At 47.0% G+C, this 20,482-nt stretch overlaps 1 protein-coding gene and 1 long non-coding RNA gene across 2 annotated transcripts; both read left to right on the plus strand.

Annotated features, from left to right (window-relative positions):
- The first annotated feature begins 12,061 nt into the window (after window positions 1-12,061).
- LOC146276385 (uncharacterized) lies at window positions 12,062-14,956 on the plus strand. The gene is made up of 2 exons (XR_014762447.1): window positions 12,062-12,767; window positions 14,674-14,956. It is a non-coding gene; the product is annotated as an uncharacterized LOC146276385 (long non-coding RNA).
- A 1,702-nt stretch (window positions 14,957-16,658) lies between these two features.
- On the plus strand, window positions 16,659-19,663 carry tnni4a (troponin I4a). Its single transcript, XM_084702007.1, has 6 exons — window positions 16,659-16,688; window positions 17,150-17,191; window positions 17,286-17,417; window positions 18,188-18,277; window positions 18,747-18,914; window positions 19,109-19,663. Exons 1-6 carry the CDS (start codon window positions 16,659-16,661, stop codon window positions 19,187-19,189), a joined length of 543 nt encoding a protein of 180 aa, XP_084558133.1. The 3' UTR covers window positions 19,190-19,663.
- Window positions 19,664-20,482: the final 819 nt, after the last annotated feature.

The raw sequence follows: 20,482 nt of genomic DNA on the forward strand, positions 1-20,482 counted from the left end.
GAGAGTGAATGATGTGTTCACTCACGGTGTGCTGTATCTTTAAGTAAAGCAATGATTGCTTTATTGTGTTCTCTTGAAGAAAACTGTATTGTGGAGAAATTACTGTGTAAGTGTAGAGCTAAGAGATGAGCTTTCTTAAATTGTCCACAACAAAAAAAAACATGCCGAAACTCCATGATTCGTAATATGGTAGAGGTCGCTCATTTGCAGTACATGTCCACAAATAGTTCTGGCCAAATTGTGTTCATAGCCTCTGTAATTGTCCTTGTTTGTAGGGAAAGACCAGCCTCACCCATGTGCGCTCCACTTGCTCTTCCGCTGTCTGCTCTCGTCTGTGAGAGAGAGAGAGAGAGACAGAGAGAGAGAGAGAGAGAGAGACAAAGCCTGAGAGAGAGAGAGAGAGAGAGAGAGAGAGAGAGAGAGAGAGAGAGAGAGAGAGAGAGAGAGAGAGAGAGAGAGAGAGAGAGAGAGAGAGAGAGAGAGAGAGAGAGAGAGAGAGAGAGAGAGAGAGAGAGAGAGAGAGAGAGAGAGAGAGAGAGAGAGAGAGAGAGAGAGAGAGAGAGAGAGAGAGAGAGAGAGAGACCAGGCCAATTTTGTGTCTCCCTGGAAGCTGAAGAAAGGCCCTGCAGCTGATGTCTACTGGTTGGCTCAGAGGGGAGTGTGTCTAAACCAGTCACACGAGACCCAAGATGAGGCTGGAGTTACTGTCACATTGTATTTTCTGACGGAGACATTATATTTCTGACATCTATGGTAGCTCCTTTAAATAATGTCCCATCCCTTCATTCAAATCGCTCCAATCTTTATTTGAAGACAATATATGTCCCACTTTGCCTTGCATGCAGCCTAGAGAATCTTTTCCCTCCATGGTCACTGAGGACTTGGCCTATTCACTGACCTCCCACTGTTTCAACCTATTACCTGCCACAAGCCATGTAGCATTTACCCAGCAGAAATAAAAATGCAGGGACACACTCTTCCATAATTTATCAGAGAAATTAAACAGTGTTTATTTTGGCTTAAACTGTGGCTGCGCGAGTCTCCTGTGCTATTCATTAGCATTGGCAATTTCCTTTGTGCAGATGGGGAAAGCAGGCTGATTGAATTCCAAATTAAAAATTAAAGAATTGCGAGAGCAGAGCAAACGAACAGTCCGCTGGCTGTAGCTGCTGATAAGGTGTCAAGAAAGGTATGAGAAATGCTGTGTGGATGAAGGCGGAAAACAGTCCCTACCTGAATATGAGACACAAGCTGTACTGGCTACCTGTATTTTCATATCACTGCAAGCTTAAGGTGGTGGACCTTAAATCATAATGTATATTCTATGACTTGTTCTTGACCATCAACATGCAGTCAACCTGTAATTTCCTGCAATATTTCATTTTTCATTGCTGCATGAATAAAACATTTCTGAATCGGGACCGAAAGATAGCACTGTGTGTCAATTGTGTCATAGAAATGTATAAGCTACAGTCTTTAACATTAATCAGGAGACTTCAGAAAAGTGTTTCTTTTGGTATTTCTTACAGTACCCTGGATGTAATGTAATGTAAATGTAAGGATGGATGTGTGAATTGCACAGATCCACCAAAGATGTATTCAAATCTAGATAGCTAGATGCTAATAGATACTGGCATTTTGGCTCATCTAGTCTGGGTACCACTGACAGAACATGGCAAGAGACCAATAGATGCAAGACTTTTATCATCAGAAATGGAACTACGGAACTTGGATTCACCAGATTGAATAACAGAATCCCTGCCGATTGTTGTCCCCTTCTAATGTTACAAACAGACAGAGGCTGAGAGCTCATTTTACTGCTGCTGTGCAGTGCATTTTTCGAGGTAATAGTGTTGAGCACGTCATCTCCTCTTGTCAAGTGTTTGGGATTCATCCATTCATTTGTAAGGGATTTGTGTGTCTAGTCTACTGGTCTTCTTACCAGTGCCCCATTAGCACATCAGCAGGACTCAAATCACCCACCGTCTCACTCTCAGTGGTGGATCTGGGATAAGTAGTTCCAGTACTGTGCGCCTCATGGATTATGATGATGATGTCATCTCCCGGCTAATAGAACCTAGTCTAATGAAGCCGAAGCACATGATGATTTATGATGTCAAAGGTAAATTCATTTTCCGAAAGAAAAATACACACTCCCCGACAAGGCCCCCTGTCAACTCTGCGACACTCCTCTGAGCTGAGAATTAATATTAGGATTGAGAAAGAGCATGGATGGTGCTAGGCCTGATTAATAAGAGTTCTGTCTCTGAGTGTCACTGAACGCTAAGCTAATTACAGCCCCGAACGCAGAGGTCAAACACAACACTCTTGGAAGCACTGCTGAATGCAAATCCTAAAAGCTTTGTGCAGGACATCAGAGGGATTTAAATACAAAATATTTTTAAAATGAAAGGGCCAATGGGCTATCAAACTCAGACGAACAATTTGTATTATTGTTGAAGAGGTCTAATGTCATTAATGTATTCGGGTATAGGGTTGGGGCTAGGCCTGTGTCCACGTAGAAGTCGAGAGCAGTAGGGTGATTAAACTCATCCCCCCAAAATTATACAAAACTGTGTGAATGCTTTCTTATGTCATGGTTTAAAAAGATAGGAGAAAAGAAGAAGGGAGGGGAAGGGAAAGATAGGAGAGTAGAAGAGAGAGGGGATAAGATGAGAGGAGGGCAGGGGAGGGGAGGGGAAAGGAGGGGAGGGGAAAGGAAAGGAGGGGAAAGGAAAGGAGGGGAGGGAGGAGAAGAGGGGAGGGAGGAGAAGAGGGGAGAGGAGAGGAGAAGAGGGGAGAGGAGAGGAGGGGAGAAGAGGGGAGAGGAGAGGAGGGGCGTGGAGGCGATGGGAAGGCAGGGGAAAGAAGCATGCATTTTTAGATTTCTACAAATCCTAAGTGGCACTACAGTACCTACTGTAGGAATTGCAAAATAAGTGCACATTCGTCAAATGAGATCCCTGACTGTTATGGAGGCAAGGCGCTTCATGTCCCCAGTGAGACTGTGCCTGGCAGTAAAGACATTTTCAATAGGCTCTAATGCGTTTTGCTGTCTCATAACGTTTAGATTTGATGCCAGGAAGCCCGCTGAAGGGCAGGTATGGGCTCTCCCCCCACGGCACCACATCTCTCCCTCTCCCTCTCCCTCTCCCTCTCCCTCTCCCTCTCTCTCTCCCACTCCTTCCGTCTGTCTCTCCCTTCTCTAGTCATCTCTCTCTCTCTGCCTCCCTCATTCCCTCCTTCCCTCTCACCTCTGTCTGTCAAATCTCACAAATGTGATATTTCCTTTTTCCACACAGCTCTTTCTCTGGTCAGTTCTGCCTTGTAGAGGCGAACGCTACTCACCCAGCACCAAGCCGTGTCTCTCCAGCACAGGAGGCATGTCTTCAATAAGCGGCTTTCATCACCTGTGGCGATCAACCTTTACTGCGTTGTTTCATTTAATTGAAGTCATTTTAATTAGGTTTCATTTAATTGGACGTTGCTCCTGTTTTTGGCCCGAGGGCGTTGTGCTTGTTCCATATGAGACAGGATGACTCTCATGTCTCGCTAATGGTGATGGTGGGGTTGGGAAATTGCGTAGGAAAAGGGCAGGTGACAATCAACACATTGTTGGAGTTATGACCTTTTACAGGTTATCACAGTTTGGGACAATGCATGCAGTATTATAGGAACACTATTCTATGCTCCTGTACAGAAACACACTCACACACACACACACACACACACACACACACACAACACATACACAAATTACATACACACACATGCGCACAGAGATATAAACACACACAGAGCCTTTGAGCCTTTCATTTCGAAGGAGTGCCTGTCTGAGACGACAGGAGGACGAGGAGGTGGTCGTGGTGGAGGAAGAGGAGGAGCTGGAAGAAGAGGAGGAGGAGGTGGAGCTGGAGGAGGTGGTGGTGGAGGAGGTGAAGGTGGTGAAGGAGGAGGAGGAGATACAACCACACACACATTATACACAAATTATATATATATATATATATATATATATATATATATATATATTATACACACATGTTTAGATGACAGATCTAAGATTTTCAAGTTTTCCATAGGTATGCTCTCACACAATCCCCCGTCTTCAACTTGTGTAAACATACTATCTGTGTGATTGTGCGTGTGCGAGCGTACATTTGAAAGTGTGTGGAAACTCTCAATATTCTGAACACAATTAGCAGTCGGGCAGGGCAAATTGAGCTGATCATCTTTGATTAAGTCAGGACCTCAGGCTCCTGATAGGCAGACTACAAAGGTCATTCAATGTAATCTGATTGGTCACTTCCCTGTAATATGTCTGGATATGGTGCAATGCTGGAATCCTAAACAGATCGAAATAACTTCTGAGTTAAAGATCGAAAATCAGATAGGCCTTTCTCATTAAAATAATTTCTGTCTCGAAGATTTAGTGAGTCATGTCTGATCTTGCGTTGGCATTTTGTGTTTTGTTTAGATAGTAAATAAATACACAGAACTATAAACTGCATATTAATGAATGAAGAGAAAGTACAGAAAGTGCTCTTACATAAACCATACTTTGTTACACTAAAGCTGTTCAGAAGTTACAACATTAGCATGTTGTTCTCATATCTTAAACTACGGCTAAGGTCAATAATTTCCAGAATTTCCCCATTGTGGGACGAATAAAGGTATATATTATCTTGTGAAACTGAAATGTGAGGACATGTGTAGGTGTGGAAAACAGCTGTCTCTGACAATCAACAAGGAGTCTGAAGTTCAAGGGATAGCTCAATTCTTGTTAGATTTCTTTGATCTGTAAATGTAAATGTTCAAGTAATTGTTAAAAACAAAACCCTTCTGAGTTTTATATGTATGCCATCAAGCTCAAAAGAGTTGTCCGCTTTTGTGGTGCTTCAGAACAATCCCAGGTTTCCAGTTATCTAATGAACCTTCCTCCATTTAAGTAATTTGTCCAAATTTGTTTTACAAACATGAATAATTCATTCAAGATGCGGTAAGTGTGCCTCACAACATCATTGTTCACAAAGCTTCTAACCAAAGACTCTTCTAGAGAGATATCAAAGACTAGTCTGTAGATTCACAGAAACATAATTTAAATATAAGCTTTTAATCTGAAGAGAAATGACCCAGAGGAAGGGGCTGTCTTCGCTTGTCGTTTCATCAAAACGGAATCTCCTCGGTAATGTAGGCGGCTATAAATAAACATGACAAATGTGTCACAGATATGAGTGGACAGACAAACAGAGGAGTGGATTGTATCTACACGCCCGAGCGGGACAGAAAAGCTCCGATGCGCTCTATGACAGTGAGGTGTTGAAGGCTGAGATGAGGTTTTCCTTGGCTCACAGTACATCTGGTTTCACATTACACTTCACATGTTCCCTTAGTGCGGATGGCCTATTGTGGGAGAGAAAGGGATTTTCAAGATTGCGAGTAACGCTTATTGGAAACTCGATAGCATTGTGTTGGAGGAGACCTGTGAAGCATGCCAGGTGATCTGGAGGTGTAATGGAAAGCCAGGGACTTCCGCTTCCAGAAGGTTCATGCTCTGCTTCATGTTGTGTTGTTCTGGTGTAGGCGACTAAGATTCCATTCTGGAAGAGAAAGAATTGGAGTCTTGTAACAAAAGCACATTTACTTTAGAACACTTTAAAGAGATTGAAATTTGTAATCTGTATTTATTAGATCTCACTGTTTTCTCTGAAAAATAGTGCTGCATCGCAATCTTGCATTGGTGAATCCTTTCTTTTGTCAACCCTGGGCACAGAAAATAAACAAGAACCCTACATATACCGCGGCCTGCAAATGGCAGGTTTTCAACAGATGTACAGTACGAGACAAAGGCACACATAAATAAGAAACACCTTTCAAAATTCCCCAAAATAAAAAATCTCTGTCCACTGAGAGCTTGTAACAATGCTCCACCTCTCACTAGAATACAAATAAGCAACCGCCGAAGCCAACAAACAGAGAAGGTTTGAAGGACACTGATCTCTGATCTCAGAGTTAAAACAGAGGCTTTTCCCAGCACACAGTGTCTGGTGTCATAGCCAGCCTAAGAGACCCTGAGGTAGAGATTGCGTTTGGGGCCTGAGGTCTCCCAGTTACTGAGTCCTGGCTCCATATTTCAGACTCGCTGAGTGAGGTCAATGAAGCACTAGACGTGAATACGGTAGCAGAAAAAGAGCAGAGAGACAGGCAGAGACAGAGACATAGCACAGTACTGGGAAGGAAACTCAGGAATGTGGCTCGCATTTCTTTCTCCTCAAGGATTTGAACTTACACACGTATACACACACACAGAGAAATGGATGAAAGCCCCACTACACCGACATTGACAGAGCTAAATTACCCTGGCCTTCTGTTATTTGACAAGTGTTGGGAATGCTCCCCATTTGCAGAATTTCACAGCACAGATATACTGTAGACAACTAAAAGGAATTCATATCCAACCCTTGTGTGTATGTGTGTGCTTGTGCATGCGTGTCTGTGTGTGTGTGTGTGTGTGTGTGTTTGAATACCATCCAGACTCAAGTTTTTAACCATGCCCTAGCTGCTCACTTCTATTGTTACAGAGGTCGATACACCTGTGGAATCTGATGAATATGAAGTCATAAGTGGTCTTCTTTTCCACTGATATGTCGTGTTCAAGGACACTAGCCAGCATTCCTCCAGCTACTATGACCAACAGTGAAATGTGAGCGCCACCTTACTTTGTACCTCGTTATCTTTCTCCCTGTCTCGTCCCCAGTATTGATAATTGCTTTATATCCCCCTGCCCCCATGTGAATCAGACCCTATCTAAGTATTTTGAATAACGCAATATGGGTGGGAGGATGGTGGTGGTGGGGGGGGGGGATGAGAGAGTAAGATAGCATCTCTCTCTCTCTCTCTCGCCCAATCACATGGCAGCCCTTGGCCAAGGCAATGTGTTTGGTATTCCAAATATAGTGCAGATTAAACTTCATACCAAACCACAAAGGACGCTGTACCCAAATTGTCTAGCTCCATTGTGGATGTGTGTGTGGGTGTAACTGTGTGTGTGGGTGTAACTGTGTGTGTGGGTGTGCGCGTGTATTGGAGTACGTCATGATATAACCGTATCACAATGTCCAGAGAGCAGGGAAGCTAATAAATTTATACAAAGGACTCTACTGTGCTTGGCTCAGATTTGCTCTTCTCTTCTGCACTGGGAGAGACCGACTGTGATTGTGTACCATGAATGAAGGTGTGTGTCAACCAATCGTAACACCGAGACATCCATGCCACCAGTGGAAATATTGTGTGTGTGTGCCTGCAGTGTGTGTGTGTGTTTGTGTGCCTGCAGTGTGTTTGTGTGCCTGCAGTGTGTGTGCGTGTGTGTGTGCCTGCAGTGTGTGTACGTATGAGTGTGTGAGTGGATCTCAGTAGAAGAGTGTGTCAAGATTGCCAGACTGTGGGTCCTTCCTGTGAGCTGTCATGTGGGTTTCAGTTCACCTCCGTTTTGAATTAAAACCATATTTATTAGCTTCTTGTCCTCGAGTGTCTTGATGAACGACGTGTCGAGGGATGGATGTCTGTCGCCATCAGGGTTCCTCTCCCCCCATCAACGCCCACACTCCCCAATCATACCGTAACAATAGACGTTTCGGTCTTATCATTTTATTTGCTGCAATATGTGCAGACAGAGAGTAATTTGTTCAGGGTTATAAGCTAATTAGCAGACACCTTATGGTTCCTGTAGGCTAGAGCTTATGTTGTTCCTGGATGTGTGTCTAGGGGGAGTTATGGGAAGTGAAAAGAAATAGAAGAATTTGTGTACCACTTCATCAACAGGCTATTCATCCAGGACCGAAATCTCATCCGACGTAACGGTATTTACAGATGAAACGAGACATCCTCATTTGGCATCACTTGATTTGAACGTACATTCACGTGAATGTAAATCGTTCGTTGTATATGATTAGCAGGATGGAGATGCATGGCAGCATCTCTCCCCTGTCCCCTTTCTCCAGCGGGAACCCTTCATCATCGGCTCTCCTGAGGTCTAAAGCCTGACCCCCCCCCCCCTGCAGACTGGGTCAGAGGTCAGCCTGACCCCCCCCCCCCTGCAGACTGGGTCAGAGGTCAGCCTGACCCCCCCCCCCCTGCAGACTGGGTCAGAGGTCAGCCTGACCCCCCCCCCCTGCAGACTGGGTCAGAGGTCACTTCACCGACGGCCACATCTTAGACAGCCAGGTGTGCCTCCCCTGACCTCTGACTCAATCTGATGTGACCCTGCGCTACCCTCCGCCGTCAGCCTTCCCCCCCCCCCCCCCCTCCTCACCCTCCTCTCATGTCTCAGGCACCATCAAGTCCCACGACAGCATACAGCATTTCCTCAAGACTCCCAGGCCCCCTGGGAGTGGTGCATTTGTGTGTGAGTGTTGTGTGTGTGTGTTGTATATGTGTGGGGGGGTGTTCATGTGTGTGCATGTGATAAATGGCACCACCCACACACAGCCAGATGTTTATGTACTAGAGTACATTCGAGCACGAACACATAATCCCTGCATGAGTGTTAACTATAGATTCCACTGTTCACAGCATCCTGCTTTAGAACATCACAACAATGCACAGATGGAACTCCACGATAAAGCCTTATCTTTCCATTCTATTCTGTGTTTGAGGGATATGAATAAATCTATCCATTCCTTAGAGTATATGGGATGTGGAGTCCTTGTGGTTTGCTCTGTGGAGCCCCTCCAACTTTGTTTACATATTTACAAGGCTCTCATTAAGAGTCAGCGTTCAAAGCTTCTTCCTCTCATTCCGTCTGCAGTCCATCAACGCTTGACCCAGCGAAGCCCTGCCCCCTAGTGGTTGAACTGAATTACGCACCACTGCATGTTGGAGTGCCAGTCCAAGGACAGAGGAAGGCACCAGAAGAGGTGCTGAATAACAGTGTGATGCCATAACTATAGACTGATGAATGTTTGCTCTACTCAGAAGACCACACTGATTGACTCACTCACACATGAAAGGCCCTGGCTTTCACACACAGCCAACCTTGCCTCCCTTTCAGCTCTCAGAGGAATATTTCAAATGAATTCTGGGTAGCTGTAATCCTAAATGGCTTCTAGCTAAAAGCACACCTTAATTGCTAGCAGTTGGAATGGAATTTGTGGAGCTTAAGAGTCGCTGGTGTGTGGTGGTTTACCCAACCATGGTGTCAGGATTACTCAGCACAGCCAGAATCATACATATGGAAATTCCATCACCTCATGATCCCCACATTGAAAGAATCCGAGAAAGAAACTAGCATAGTGAAATACCCACCATGCTGTCCTATTTCTCCACTCGGCTGGATTGAGGGCAGGGAGAGGGAGAAAGGGGAGCATCCTGTATTTATCTACGTATCCCCCCCACTGAGAGAGGTGGGCTTGGAGCAGAGCTTGTACCCGTTGGTTTACAGATGCTTCAGAGTCCTGTTCAAAGGGCCCCTCTGCCGAATTGACTCCTCGCGCGCTGATTGGTACGCCGCTCGGTAAATATTTGATGGCGCGTCCTCTTCGTGTCTGAGAGCCTGGTATCATCTTCCCACAGTTGTTTTTAGGTCAGACTGAGACATTGCCTGGGCTGCTGTTTTACAGAACGGGACTGGGGGGGAGGGAGGGTTGTTTGAAATGTGCCCCAGTTCAGAGGAAGGCTTTGACTTTGTGTAAAGTGTGTCAAAAGCTGGTTGAGGGATGGAGCGAGCGAGCGAGCGAGGGCCCCCTGCCTCTGACGCTTTGCTCCTGTGGAGCTCTCTCTCTTCCTCTCTCTCTCTTCCTCTCTCTCTCTTCCTCTCTCTCTCTCTTCCTCTCTCTCTCTTCCTCTCTCTCTCTTCCTCTCTCTCTCTTCCTCTCTCTCTCATCCCCCCCTCTCTCTTTCTTCCCCCCCTCTCTCTCTGTCTCTCTCTCTCGCCCTCTTTCCTTCCTTCTTTCTTCTCATATGAGCCTTTCATCCACAGTGAACCGTACTGTAGAAAAGAGCAGCCAAGGCAACACCCCTAGAGAGTGAGGAGATGTGTTGTTGACACACTGACTTCTGTGTGCTTCTATGACTGGGTGCCCACCTGTAGGTGAGGGGGTGAGGTGAGGGGGTGAGGTGAAGGGGGTGAGGTGAGATGAGGTGAAGGGGGTGAGGTGAAGGGGGTGAGGTGAGGGGGTGAGGTGAAGGGGGTGAGGTGAAGGGGGTGAGGTGAGGTGAGGTGAAGGGGGTGAGGTGAAGGGGGTGAGGTGAGGGAGTGAGGTGAGGGGGTGAGGTGAAGGTGGTGAGGTGAGGGGGTGAGGTGAAGGGGGTGAGGTGAAGGGGGTGAGGTGAGGGAGTGAGGTGAGGGGGTGAGGTGAAGGGGGTGAGGTGAGGGAGTGAGGTGAGGGGGTGAGGTGAAGGGGGTGAGGTGAGGGAGTGAGGTGAGGTGAAGGGGGTGAGGTGAGGGGGTGAGGTGAAGTGAGGGGGTGAGGTGAGGTGAGGTGGACACTGCACCCAGTGTGAGGCGTGGCCAGGATTGTTAGTGTTGAGGGGGTGGGGGAGAAGCTATCTACAACAGGATGGTTGGTTGGGGACCCAGTTAATAGGAAATCGTTATGTAAATCCAATCTAATTCAAATGAGACCCACAGTACTGTAGTCTTAGACACACACAGGGAGGCCTGTGGTAAATCATATTAGAACTGCAGCTCATTGGCATCACCAGTGTTTTTATTCAGGAAGGATATTAGATGCCGTCTTTCAATACATATTCATACTATTAACATGGGTGTTTGAGGACAGATGTTGTCTGTGTTAAATGTCATGAGGCCTGAATCTAGGCCATGTACTTGGGCCAGTATAAATAATTTGTTTTCTTTTAGCAGTAGAATCAATGCAGGATCCAGTCAGAAGGCTAATCAAATTCACCTCTTGGATTATTTCCAAATACTCTAAGGGGTTTGATCAATGTATTTGATGTGTTTGATGTCGGTTATTATGCAATATTTGAAATTGATGTGTCAAATGACTTGACGGAATTGACCGAGAACCCCGCTCCTGTGGAGCTCAGAGGAGAATAAACAGCCACTAAGCTCTGGGTAATTCCTCTGACTGGTGTTATTATCCCGCTGGTTAAGAAGGGAGCTACGCAATAATAATGACTGGCATTTCTCTCCATCTGCACGAGCCGCGTTGAGACGAGCAGAGTCAAATCAAACACGCGGCGCGTCAAATCACTCCAATCAGCAACACACCCGACAGCCTATTAAACCTCTTATTATACCACCACACCTGGCTTAGTGTCAGATCAGACACACAGACAGCCTGTCTCAACCCTACCCACAGTGTCCAAATACTGGAGGTACGTTTGTTTTCATCTAGGCTATTGGGTCTGCTCCATGGCCTGAATCAAGCGCACCCACCGACTGATACAATAGCTGTGATCTGGGACAAGGGTCTGTTATCTGATAATTGTGTTGGTTTAACCCCCTGCAGAAGCTGAGTGGTTAACTATGCTAGAAACGACCTGTATGCGGAGGGGCACATTGAGATCATAGTGACCCCCCCCCCCCCCCAACCCCCCCACCACCCCTCTCAGGAGGTGTTGTGTTCCCCTGCATCACACCACACCACCAGCTGCTACTGAGCTATTCTGGACCCGGGAACAAGACCAGGAACAATAGCAGGCATACCTGCCTGACCTGTGTCCTGTTTGTGCTCGTCGATACAGAAGGGAGTGGGGTTGAGGGACGAAATGTGTATGTGTGTGGATATAGTTGTGCCTTTGTTTGTTGGTACATGCCCTCTAACGTTCTATTGTGGGCGGAGTGAGGTCAGCAAGGCTTAGGACACAAAGTTCCAGTCCTGTAGGCTCTGGTCTGGCAACACACACACACACACACACACACACAGAGTTGATGGATTTGTGCTTTCGTGGGACTACAGAGTAAATGCACATAAGCACACACCCACACACGTCATCTTCACCTGTAATTAGCCCCTCATCGCTGCTCTGGTCTGATCTCATCCAAGGGCCTGAGGCACCGGTGAATCACAGCGGCGGACAGCCTCGTAAAACGCTCCATTAAGCAGTTATGAGTCTTTATGAGCCTCCACCTGACCAGCCGAGCTGTGTTGTCTTTGGAGGGGTCATCACCGGAGCAGCTATGAGCGTCCTCCAGCAGGACGGCCCCTGGAATGACTGCTGGGACTTCCCACCAAACAGGACCCCCACTCGCAGACACACAAGGTCCTCGAGGCCGAAAGAACATGGAGGACATCTCTGCGAAGGGAGGAGCTGGGGAGAGAAATGGATGGCTCCAGATGCTTAGAATGACCTCTTGAAGAGGTCTCTCTCAAACCAGGTTCATCTTCCACAGCACAGCGTCTGCTCCATCAGTTTGTGTGTTCGTGGAGTGATGTAGAGGGGTCTGGAGTGTTCCTGTGAGGGAGTTTGGAACAGGGGTCGGACCAGGGTTGAACAGGAGAGAACAGGACAGGTGTTTTCTATGGCACAGGTAGGTCAGAGCGGAGGTAGGACATTGATAGGACACGAGTAGGTCATGGGTAGGACAGCTCAGGAATAGGGGAGATGCCTTGAACTTGGCGTGCCTGTGATGCTCTCTCATGTGACCAATGTGGAGCCGAGAGGCGTTGCATCCGAAGGGACTATTTTAGCCAGCCCTGCTCTCAGAGGGGGAACACAACCCATAAATCAATCATTCATATTCACAAACAGCTTTCTGCCATCCAACATCACGGCAAAGCTCATACTGGTTTCTTTCTCTACAGGTAAGTGATCCGATTGTGTAGGGTAGATACAAACTCTGTATAATGTAAGGGTTCTGACAGAATGTTTGTTGTGATAAGAGTGATCAGTAAATAGCCATGTAAGAATGTTTAGTTTTTGTTTGACACTTGTTCTATTGTTAACAAGAGGGTTCTGTACCTGATGCTTTCAAGTCATCATTCTCAAAGTTTACGATCAGTGTGTGTGTGTGTGTGTGTGTGTGTGTGTGTGTGTGTGTATGTGTATGTGTGTAACCTCATTCTAACTTGCAAGGCTGATGTGTTGGAGGTCATAGCCCATATCTTCCTTACAATCTTGACATTTCCAACCAAAACTGAATTTATAATTTGTATTTTATTCTATTAGAATATTGTATTTGAATAATGTAAGAATGTTGGAGCACAACATTGAGTGTATTTATGTGTGTGTATGTGTGTTTCCATTTATGTCTGCCTCACACCAACACATGTAAGCCCTCCAGAAATGTGACTGTATGTGTGTGTGTGTGTGTGTGTGTGTGTGTGTGTGCACGCGCTCAGGTTATGCATTTGTGTGTGTGTGTGTTAACAGAGAGCTAATAAGGCCTACTGAAGTGTGTCACAGTGAAGGTCACCAGTTCGATCCTTCTGTGTAATGTCAGAGAGCTGACATTAAGGCAGGCAGGCGTTTCCTCAGTAGGATAGCAGCGCCTTGGGAGATGATGCCCCGCAGCACCTGTGTGGTGGCACTTAGCTTACAGGGTGTAGGAGCATACGGGGGGTGAGAGATGGCTAGGTGAAACGTACGGGAGTGGGGGAATGGGGGGGGGGGGGGGGGGGAGGGGGACCGGCTGTAATCGAAGGATCTTCTTTGAAGCCTTTGTCCTCCTCACCTCTTGTACCATCAGACGATTCCATACAAGGACCCTATTAACGTGTGAGTGACCTCCTCACCTCACCCCCCCCCCTCCATCACCCTTCACCCCCCCCCCCCCCCCTGGTTCTCTCAGACAGGCTATGATGAGTCACACCAGGGCATCCAACCAAATCCCCAGGTCAACAGACCTGGCTACTGTTGTCGGCAAAGCTACTGTGGCCCAACTCTGAGCTGTCGACTCGATGACTGGACACAGTAGACTGACAGACTGGCATACTACAGACGGACAGAGAAAGAGAGAGAGAGAGAGAGGGGAAGATAGAAAGAGAGAGAGAGAGAGAGAGGGGAAGATAGAAAGAGAAAGAGAGAGGGGAAGATAGAAAGAGAGAGAGAGAGAGAGAGGGGAAGATAGAAAGAGAGAGAGAGAGAGAGAGAGAGGGGAAGATAGAAAGAGAGAGAGAGAGAGGGGAAGATAGAAAGAGAGAGAGAGAGAGGGGAAGATAGAAAGAGAGAGAGAGAGAGAGGGGAAGATAGAAAGAGAGAGAGAGAGAGAGGGAAGATAGAAAGAGAAAAAATTGAGAAAAAGAGACAGGGTGAAGGGTAAGAGACAGACAGCTTAAAGCGAGAGAAAAATAAAAATCACAGGGCCTCGCTACAATTACAGCCAGATAATCATCCAGGCTGCAGTCCAATAGCTGCAGCTATGAGTGTGATTTGTGTTCAATTACATCGGCTCGTAATGTTTATGGGTGCAGGACAGGGATGGCGCTAACCTATTGGATTCCTTTTACAGTATATGAGAGAATCATTGCTGAATGTAATATTGCTACCTGTGTGAAAAATGATCCAGTAGATAGGTTTTATGTGACCTTAAGGAAGGTGTCATTTGCTACACCCTCACGTCATATCCTAAAGGCACAACACGTGAATTTACATCATATCATTATCATGTGTCACAGTATCTCACACATTCCTGTTTCAGTCTGTGACGGTTATATGACGTGATCATGGGGATTGTGTTGTGTTGTGTCTGCCACGTGGTGCCCTCTGTAGGGGGGCACTGCCAGCTTGGCTCTGCAGCCTACTGGCTCCAGGCTTCTAACAAACACTGACCTCAACTATGTTGGCACTCCACCAGGGACTCTAGCCCAGCACAGCCATGTCTGAAGGGTAAGTCTCTCCACTGTCAATCAGCAGGAATTATTTTATTTTCACCCTGTGATGGAACAAAATAACCACCTCTATTTTTTTGGCTTGTTTGTCTGTCTTCTTTTTTTTGTCTTTGTCCTCTGGACGTCATTTGTTTTCTGATTTCCTTCACGCTTGGCGCAGACCGGTGAGTGTTTTGAAGATATGGATCCACATATCTATGCCCTGTTGTTGTTTGCCTGTGAAATAACAAAACAGGCACCTTAAAAGGAACAATTAAACTTACCAAAATTGCTCCTTAAATTTAAGTAACAGTGGAATGGCCCATGAATAAACATTTTTAATTTTAGCCATAAAAAACTGCCCACTGTGCACCATGCCTGTCTAATTACCCTAACAACCTGCCAACAACTAAAAGTGCTACATTTAGAAATCAAACATTTACTGGCAATTTCAGAACACCAATGGGTATTGTGTAACCACTGCCCTGGTCAGGAGTTAATCCACTGCATAATGAAGAGTACTTGTACTGTACTCCACTTAGGTTAGAATAGGTTATAGGGTTGACATAGGTTTTATGTGCATTAAGGGTTAGTATAGTGTAATATTTATTGTTATCTGTAATTTAGGAAGTTTTAGTATTAGGGTTGAATCTGTATATTTAGGAAGTTTCACTTATTTAAGCTCAGCATATATGTAAATAATGTTCTGTGTACTTATATCTTATGTTATGCCAGGTGTATATAGCACATACACAGAACAACACAAGGTCGGACTGGGCACTGAAATTCTTAAGACAAGACAACGCAAGCACCTGGCATAACATAACATATAAGTACACAGAACATACTTTATATAGAAAATAAAAGACTTGACCTTGAGAGGCCCGTCCAATAAAATCACACTGCACTCAACTCCACACGACCACTAAGCCGCAGGGCAGCCCCGGCCTCCACAGCCCAGGCCTCCACAGCCCCACAGGGCCTCCACAGCCCAGGCCTCCACAGCCCCACAGGGCCTCCACAGCCCCACAGGGCCTCCACAGCCCCACAGGGCCTCCACAGCCCAGGCCTCCACAGCCCCACAGGGCCTCCACAGCCCCACAGGGCCTCCACAGCCCCACAGGGCCTCCACAGCCCCACAGGGCCTCCACAGCCCCACAGGGCCTCCACAGCCCCACAGGGCCTCCACAGCCCCACAGGGCCTCCACAGCCCCGGCCTCCACAGCCCCACAGGGCCTCCACAGCCCCACAGGGCCTCCACAGCCCCACAGGGCCTCCACAGCCCCACAGGGCCTCCACAGCCCCACAGGGCCTCCACAGCCCCACAGGGCCTCCACAGCCCCACAGGGCCTCCACAGCCCCACAGGGCCTCCACAGCCCCACAGGGCCTCCACAGCCCCACAGGGCCTCCACAGCCCCACAGGGCCTCCACAGCCCCACAGGGCCTCCACAGCCCCACAGGGCCTCCACAGCCCCACAGGGCCTCCACAGCCCCACAGGGCCTCCACAGCCCAGGCCTCCACAGCCCCACAGGGCCTCCACAGCCCCACAGGGCCTCCACAGCCCCACAGGGCCTCCACAGCCCCACAGGGCCTCCACAGCCCCACAGGGCCTCCACAGCCCCACAGGGCCTCCACAGCCCAACAGGGCCTCCACAGCCCCACAGGGCCTCCACAGCCCCACAGGGCCTCCACAGCCCCACAGGGCCTCCACAGCCCCACAGGGCCTCAGTTATCACCTCCACCGGCCTGGGTTTACCCCCTGGGTTTAGCACCCCACACTCTGTAATCTACAAAGCAGCGGATGGGCCTATCAGCCCCTTGGGGACTAAGTCCATCCAGCTCATGTCCACATGAACACAGCAAAACACAAATCCCCACTCCCTCCATGGGCAAGAGCGTGGCTCTGGGAGACGAGGTGAGTGTAGGGTGGAGGTGGAACACCTCGACTGAGGCAGTCCTAATCACACTAGACATCCTGAGCATGGTCCCCAGCCTGTCTGTAATGAGCCCTCAGTATGCAGGTGAGCTAACATCGTTAGCCCGGCTAATGGAGTCTGCTCAACAGTTTTTCGGTGCGAGAGAGAGAGAGAGAGAGAGAGAGAGAGAGAGAGAGAGAGAGAGAGAGAGAGAGAGAGAGAGAGAGAGAGAGAGAGAGAAAGAGAGAAAGAGAGAAAGAGAGAAAGAGAGAGAGAGAGAGAGAGAGAGAGAGAGAGAGAGAGAGAGAGAGAGAGAGAGAGAGAGAGAGAGAGAGAGAGAGAGAGAGAGAGAGAGAGAGAGAGAGAGAGAGAGAGACAGAGACAGAGAGAGAGAGACAGAGACAGAGACAGAGAGAGAGAGGAGGTCTCTGACTATGTCTGTTCTGATTCTTTGTTTAAGAAAAAACCCAAGTACTCAGCAACCCGCAGGCTACTACTGAAGGTATTGTGGGTCTGATCCACACACACATACACTTAAAATGTATTGTAATGGTAAAAGACTATTAAAGATGCTCTGTTCTGTTCCCTGTTAACAGACCAAACTATTGAAAAAGGCAGACAGCTTGTTGGCGGAGGAGGCGCAGAGACAGATCGAAGAGAGAGAAACCACCCTAAAAGAGAAAGCTCCGCCCCTCAAACTATCTGGCCTATCCGTACAAGAGCTCCAGGTTGGTGGCCAATCACAGACCTTAGTTGGGAAACATACACCTGCACAACAAGGAGATTTGACTGTGGTGAACAGGTCTAAACAAGATGTCAGAAACAACATTTATCTGGAAACAATGCTGATCAAAGCCCCTTCAAATCTCCCTAATGACAGCTTCACTGCAGACAGACAGTCTCCTGTCTGATCCAAACACAAATAACTGGGGCATTGACAGACCACTGGCACGTCAGGGGGTGGAGGTTGTGGGTGGAGGTGGGGTGGGGGGGTGGGAGGTTGTGGGTGGGGGTTGTGGGATGGAGGTTGTGGGTGGGGGGATGGGGTTGTGGGTGGAGGTGGGGGGTGTGGTGGGGTGGGGGGTGGGGTGTGAGGTTGTGGGTGGGGGGATGGGGTTGTGGGTGGAGGTGGGGGGTGCGGTGGGGTGGGGTGGGGGGTGGGGTGTGAGGTTGTGGGTGGGGGGTGGGGGGTTGGGGTTTTGGGTGGAGATGGGGTGGGGGGGTATGGGGGCGTGGGTGTATATGAGCAGGACAGGTTGACACTGAGCCAGTGAAGCTCTCGTCAGGACTAATCCCTGGTGCTTTACTAGAAAACACTCCCTTCATCTCTTTCACATACGCCAGAACAGCTCCACACAGCCTCCTCCTGTCTGTCAGCCTGACAACTGACTGGAGTCCCAAACCTGTTGCTTTTAAAGAGCTTTTGATGAATTTCACACACTTATTGAGCAGTCCTTGGTGGCTTAGATTAGATTGAGTGTGTACTTTGTGTTCACAGGACCTGTGTAAGGATCTGCACCAGAAGATTGACGTTGTGGATGAGGCTCGCTACGATATAGAAGTAAAGGTGGCCAAGAATGACAAAGAGGTACTCTCTTTGTGATGGAAATGAACCTAAAGTTTACACTCTTGGGTTTATGATTCACCGAAACGCACTGTGTGATTACCTGAAGTCTTTGAAGGCAGCTCTCCTTCTTCCAGCCTTTGAAAATATTTACATCTCAATAGCTTTTCTCTTAGTAGCTCTTCTCACCATTGGCTTGTGGACCGATTTCCCAGGCAAAGATTACAACCATTCTAGAAATAAAAAAGACTTCTGATATAAATGAGGCTTATAAATGAAAAGTCATTGTTTGTATTTGTGCTCAAGTCGAGGCCAGGCTGACGTGGCCTGCCACTCAACTGCATCAATACTTTGACATTTAGCTTCACATTGTGAGCAGCTCTAGTTGATGGATTGACAGTTGGTTGGTTTGACAGTGCTACCAGACAGGCTGTTGATGAGGCTCTGTGGTGGGGTTTCTGATGTCTGATGTCTGACGTGTGGCTCCGGACAGATCGAGTCACTGAGCCAGAAGATGTTTGAGCTCAAGGGACGTAAACGACCTAACCTTAAGAGGGTGAAGAAGTCCGCTGATGCTGTGCTGGGGGCTCTGACTGAAACCAAGTCCATGAAAGCAGACTTCAAGGCCAAGCTGAAGACTGTGAAGAAAGAGGAGGAGAAGGTTAGTCACAAAAAATATATATATATATATTCAAATGTGTGTCTTGTTTTTGCCTTGGAATTTAGAAAGTACCTACCTACTTACCTACAGTATAGCAACAATAGATGCTCCTAATGTTGTTCATAATACATCATGTGCTTCAAGCACAACTTTTCGCTGCTTCCTGTCTACATGATTTGACTTCCTGTCCACAGAAAGAGGAGACTGACTGGCGTAAGAACGTGGAAGCTTTGTCAGGGATGGAGGGCAGGAAGAAGATGTTTGCTGCACAGTAAGAAACACCAGACCAAGGAGAGCCTGTTTGAGCGTGACTTGGGGACATAGCTAGCAGCTACTCTATCATTCATCTATTGTAGGAGTTCACCAAAATAAAACGTGCTGTGCTGTGAGGATTATGAAGTGTTTTAAAATGCAGAGGATGTGAGAGACTGACAGAACTAAGCAAACTTTTTGTAACAAAATGTCTGTGAGAGAAGTTGTGATTTTTATTTTGCTGAGAGTTTTCTGCTTATTTATGGTCGGGGATATTACAGTGGACAGACCATGTGGAACAACCTAATATTGTACTTTCATCATATCATTTGTGTAAATACATTTGATTTTTTCTGACATCAAGCAATCGTTATGTGAAGAATCAATGTGTGTGTGCCTGTGTCATTGAGATTTATCATTGATTGTCTTTCATTTGATCCATAGACATGATGTAACTAAGCATTGTGTATAAAACAATAAAATTCATAGCCTCTGTATTTCCTCATTTCACCTCTCTTCTTCCCAAACTCAGATAAGTTCTCCCTCTGGGCTGCAGATGGGAGTATAGGTCATGACGTTGTACTAAGTTGGTTGAACTGAGGAAACATGACCGTTATCACTCTATTGTAGGGCTAACTTTTTCCCTCACTGTCCCAGAACCGTCCCAGAACCGTCCCAAAGTGCAAAATGAACTGTCCCAAACTGAACTTGACCTGTCCCAAAACGTAAATCCTTGTGTTTTTGCATGGGTTGAGGTTATTTGCGACACAATTTAAGTAATCCATACAGTCGTGAGGCTCACATCAATATCTGATTTTCAATGTGAACACATATTTAACACAATAAAAGGCTGATGTATAGATTTAACTTGTTATGCATAATGATCACGGCAACATACATCAAGCAGCATCACTGTATTGCTTTATATAATTATAACACCGACATGCCTACTTATTGTACAGTACAATAGTTTATTTGTGCCTGCAACAAAACGTAAAGTTGTGTGTTAAAAACGACACAAACACAATAATCTCATTAATAACAATAAACTAAAATATAAACAACCGTCCGAACAAGACGAAGTAGGCATGATCAGTTTGAATTTGGATACCTTAATAGGCCTACTGTAAATGACAGTAGCGCTACTACTGTAGGCTACACGGATTAGCACTAGCTGTTACAGACTCTGAAAACAGGGACTGACTAACGATGGAGCAATACACCTTATTATCGCCTCCCGGTGGGAGTGTACATTGGCGGTTATGCCTCTGACAGAGCTTGCAAGACCACGTCTGTTACACTGGTATTGTAGTTTG

Source organism: Hypomesus nipponensis, chromosome 7, assembly GCF_054491055.1.
Source record: "Hypomesus nipponensis isolate SF chromosome 7, ASM5449105v1, whole genome shotgun sequence".
Taxonomy (NCBI): domain Eukaryota; kingdom Metazoa; phylum Chordata; class Actinopteri; order Osmeriformes; family Osmeridae; genus Hypomesus; species Hypomesus nipponensis.

What these genes read in the sequence shown, in the direction of transcription:
- tnni4a (XM_084702007.1), top strand. Translation starts at nt 16,659, where the DNA reads ATGGGCAAGAGCGTGGCTCTGGGAGACGAG. An exon ending in CCCGCAGGCTACTACTGAAG is followed by an intron (nt 17,192 to 17,285) that starts GTATTGTGGGTC and finishes CCCTGTTAACAG; the next exon opens with ACCAAACTATTGAAAAAGGC. An exon ending in TATCCGTACAAGAGCTCCAG is followed by an intron (nt 17,418 to 18,187) that starts GTTGGTGGCCAA and finishes TTGTGTTCACAG; the next exon opens with GACCTGTGTAAGGATCTGCA.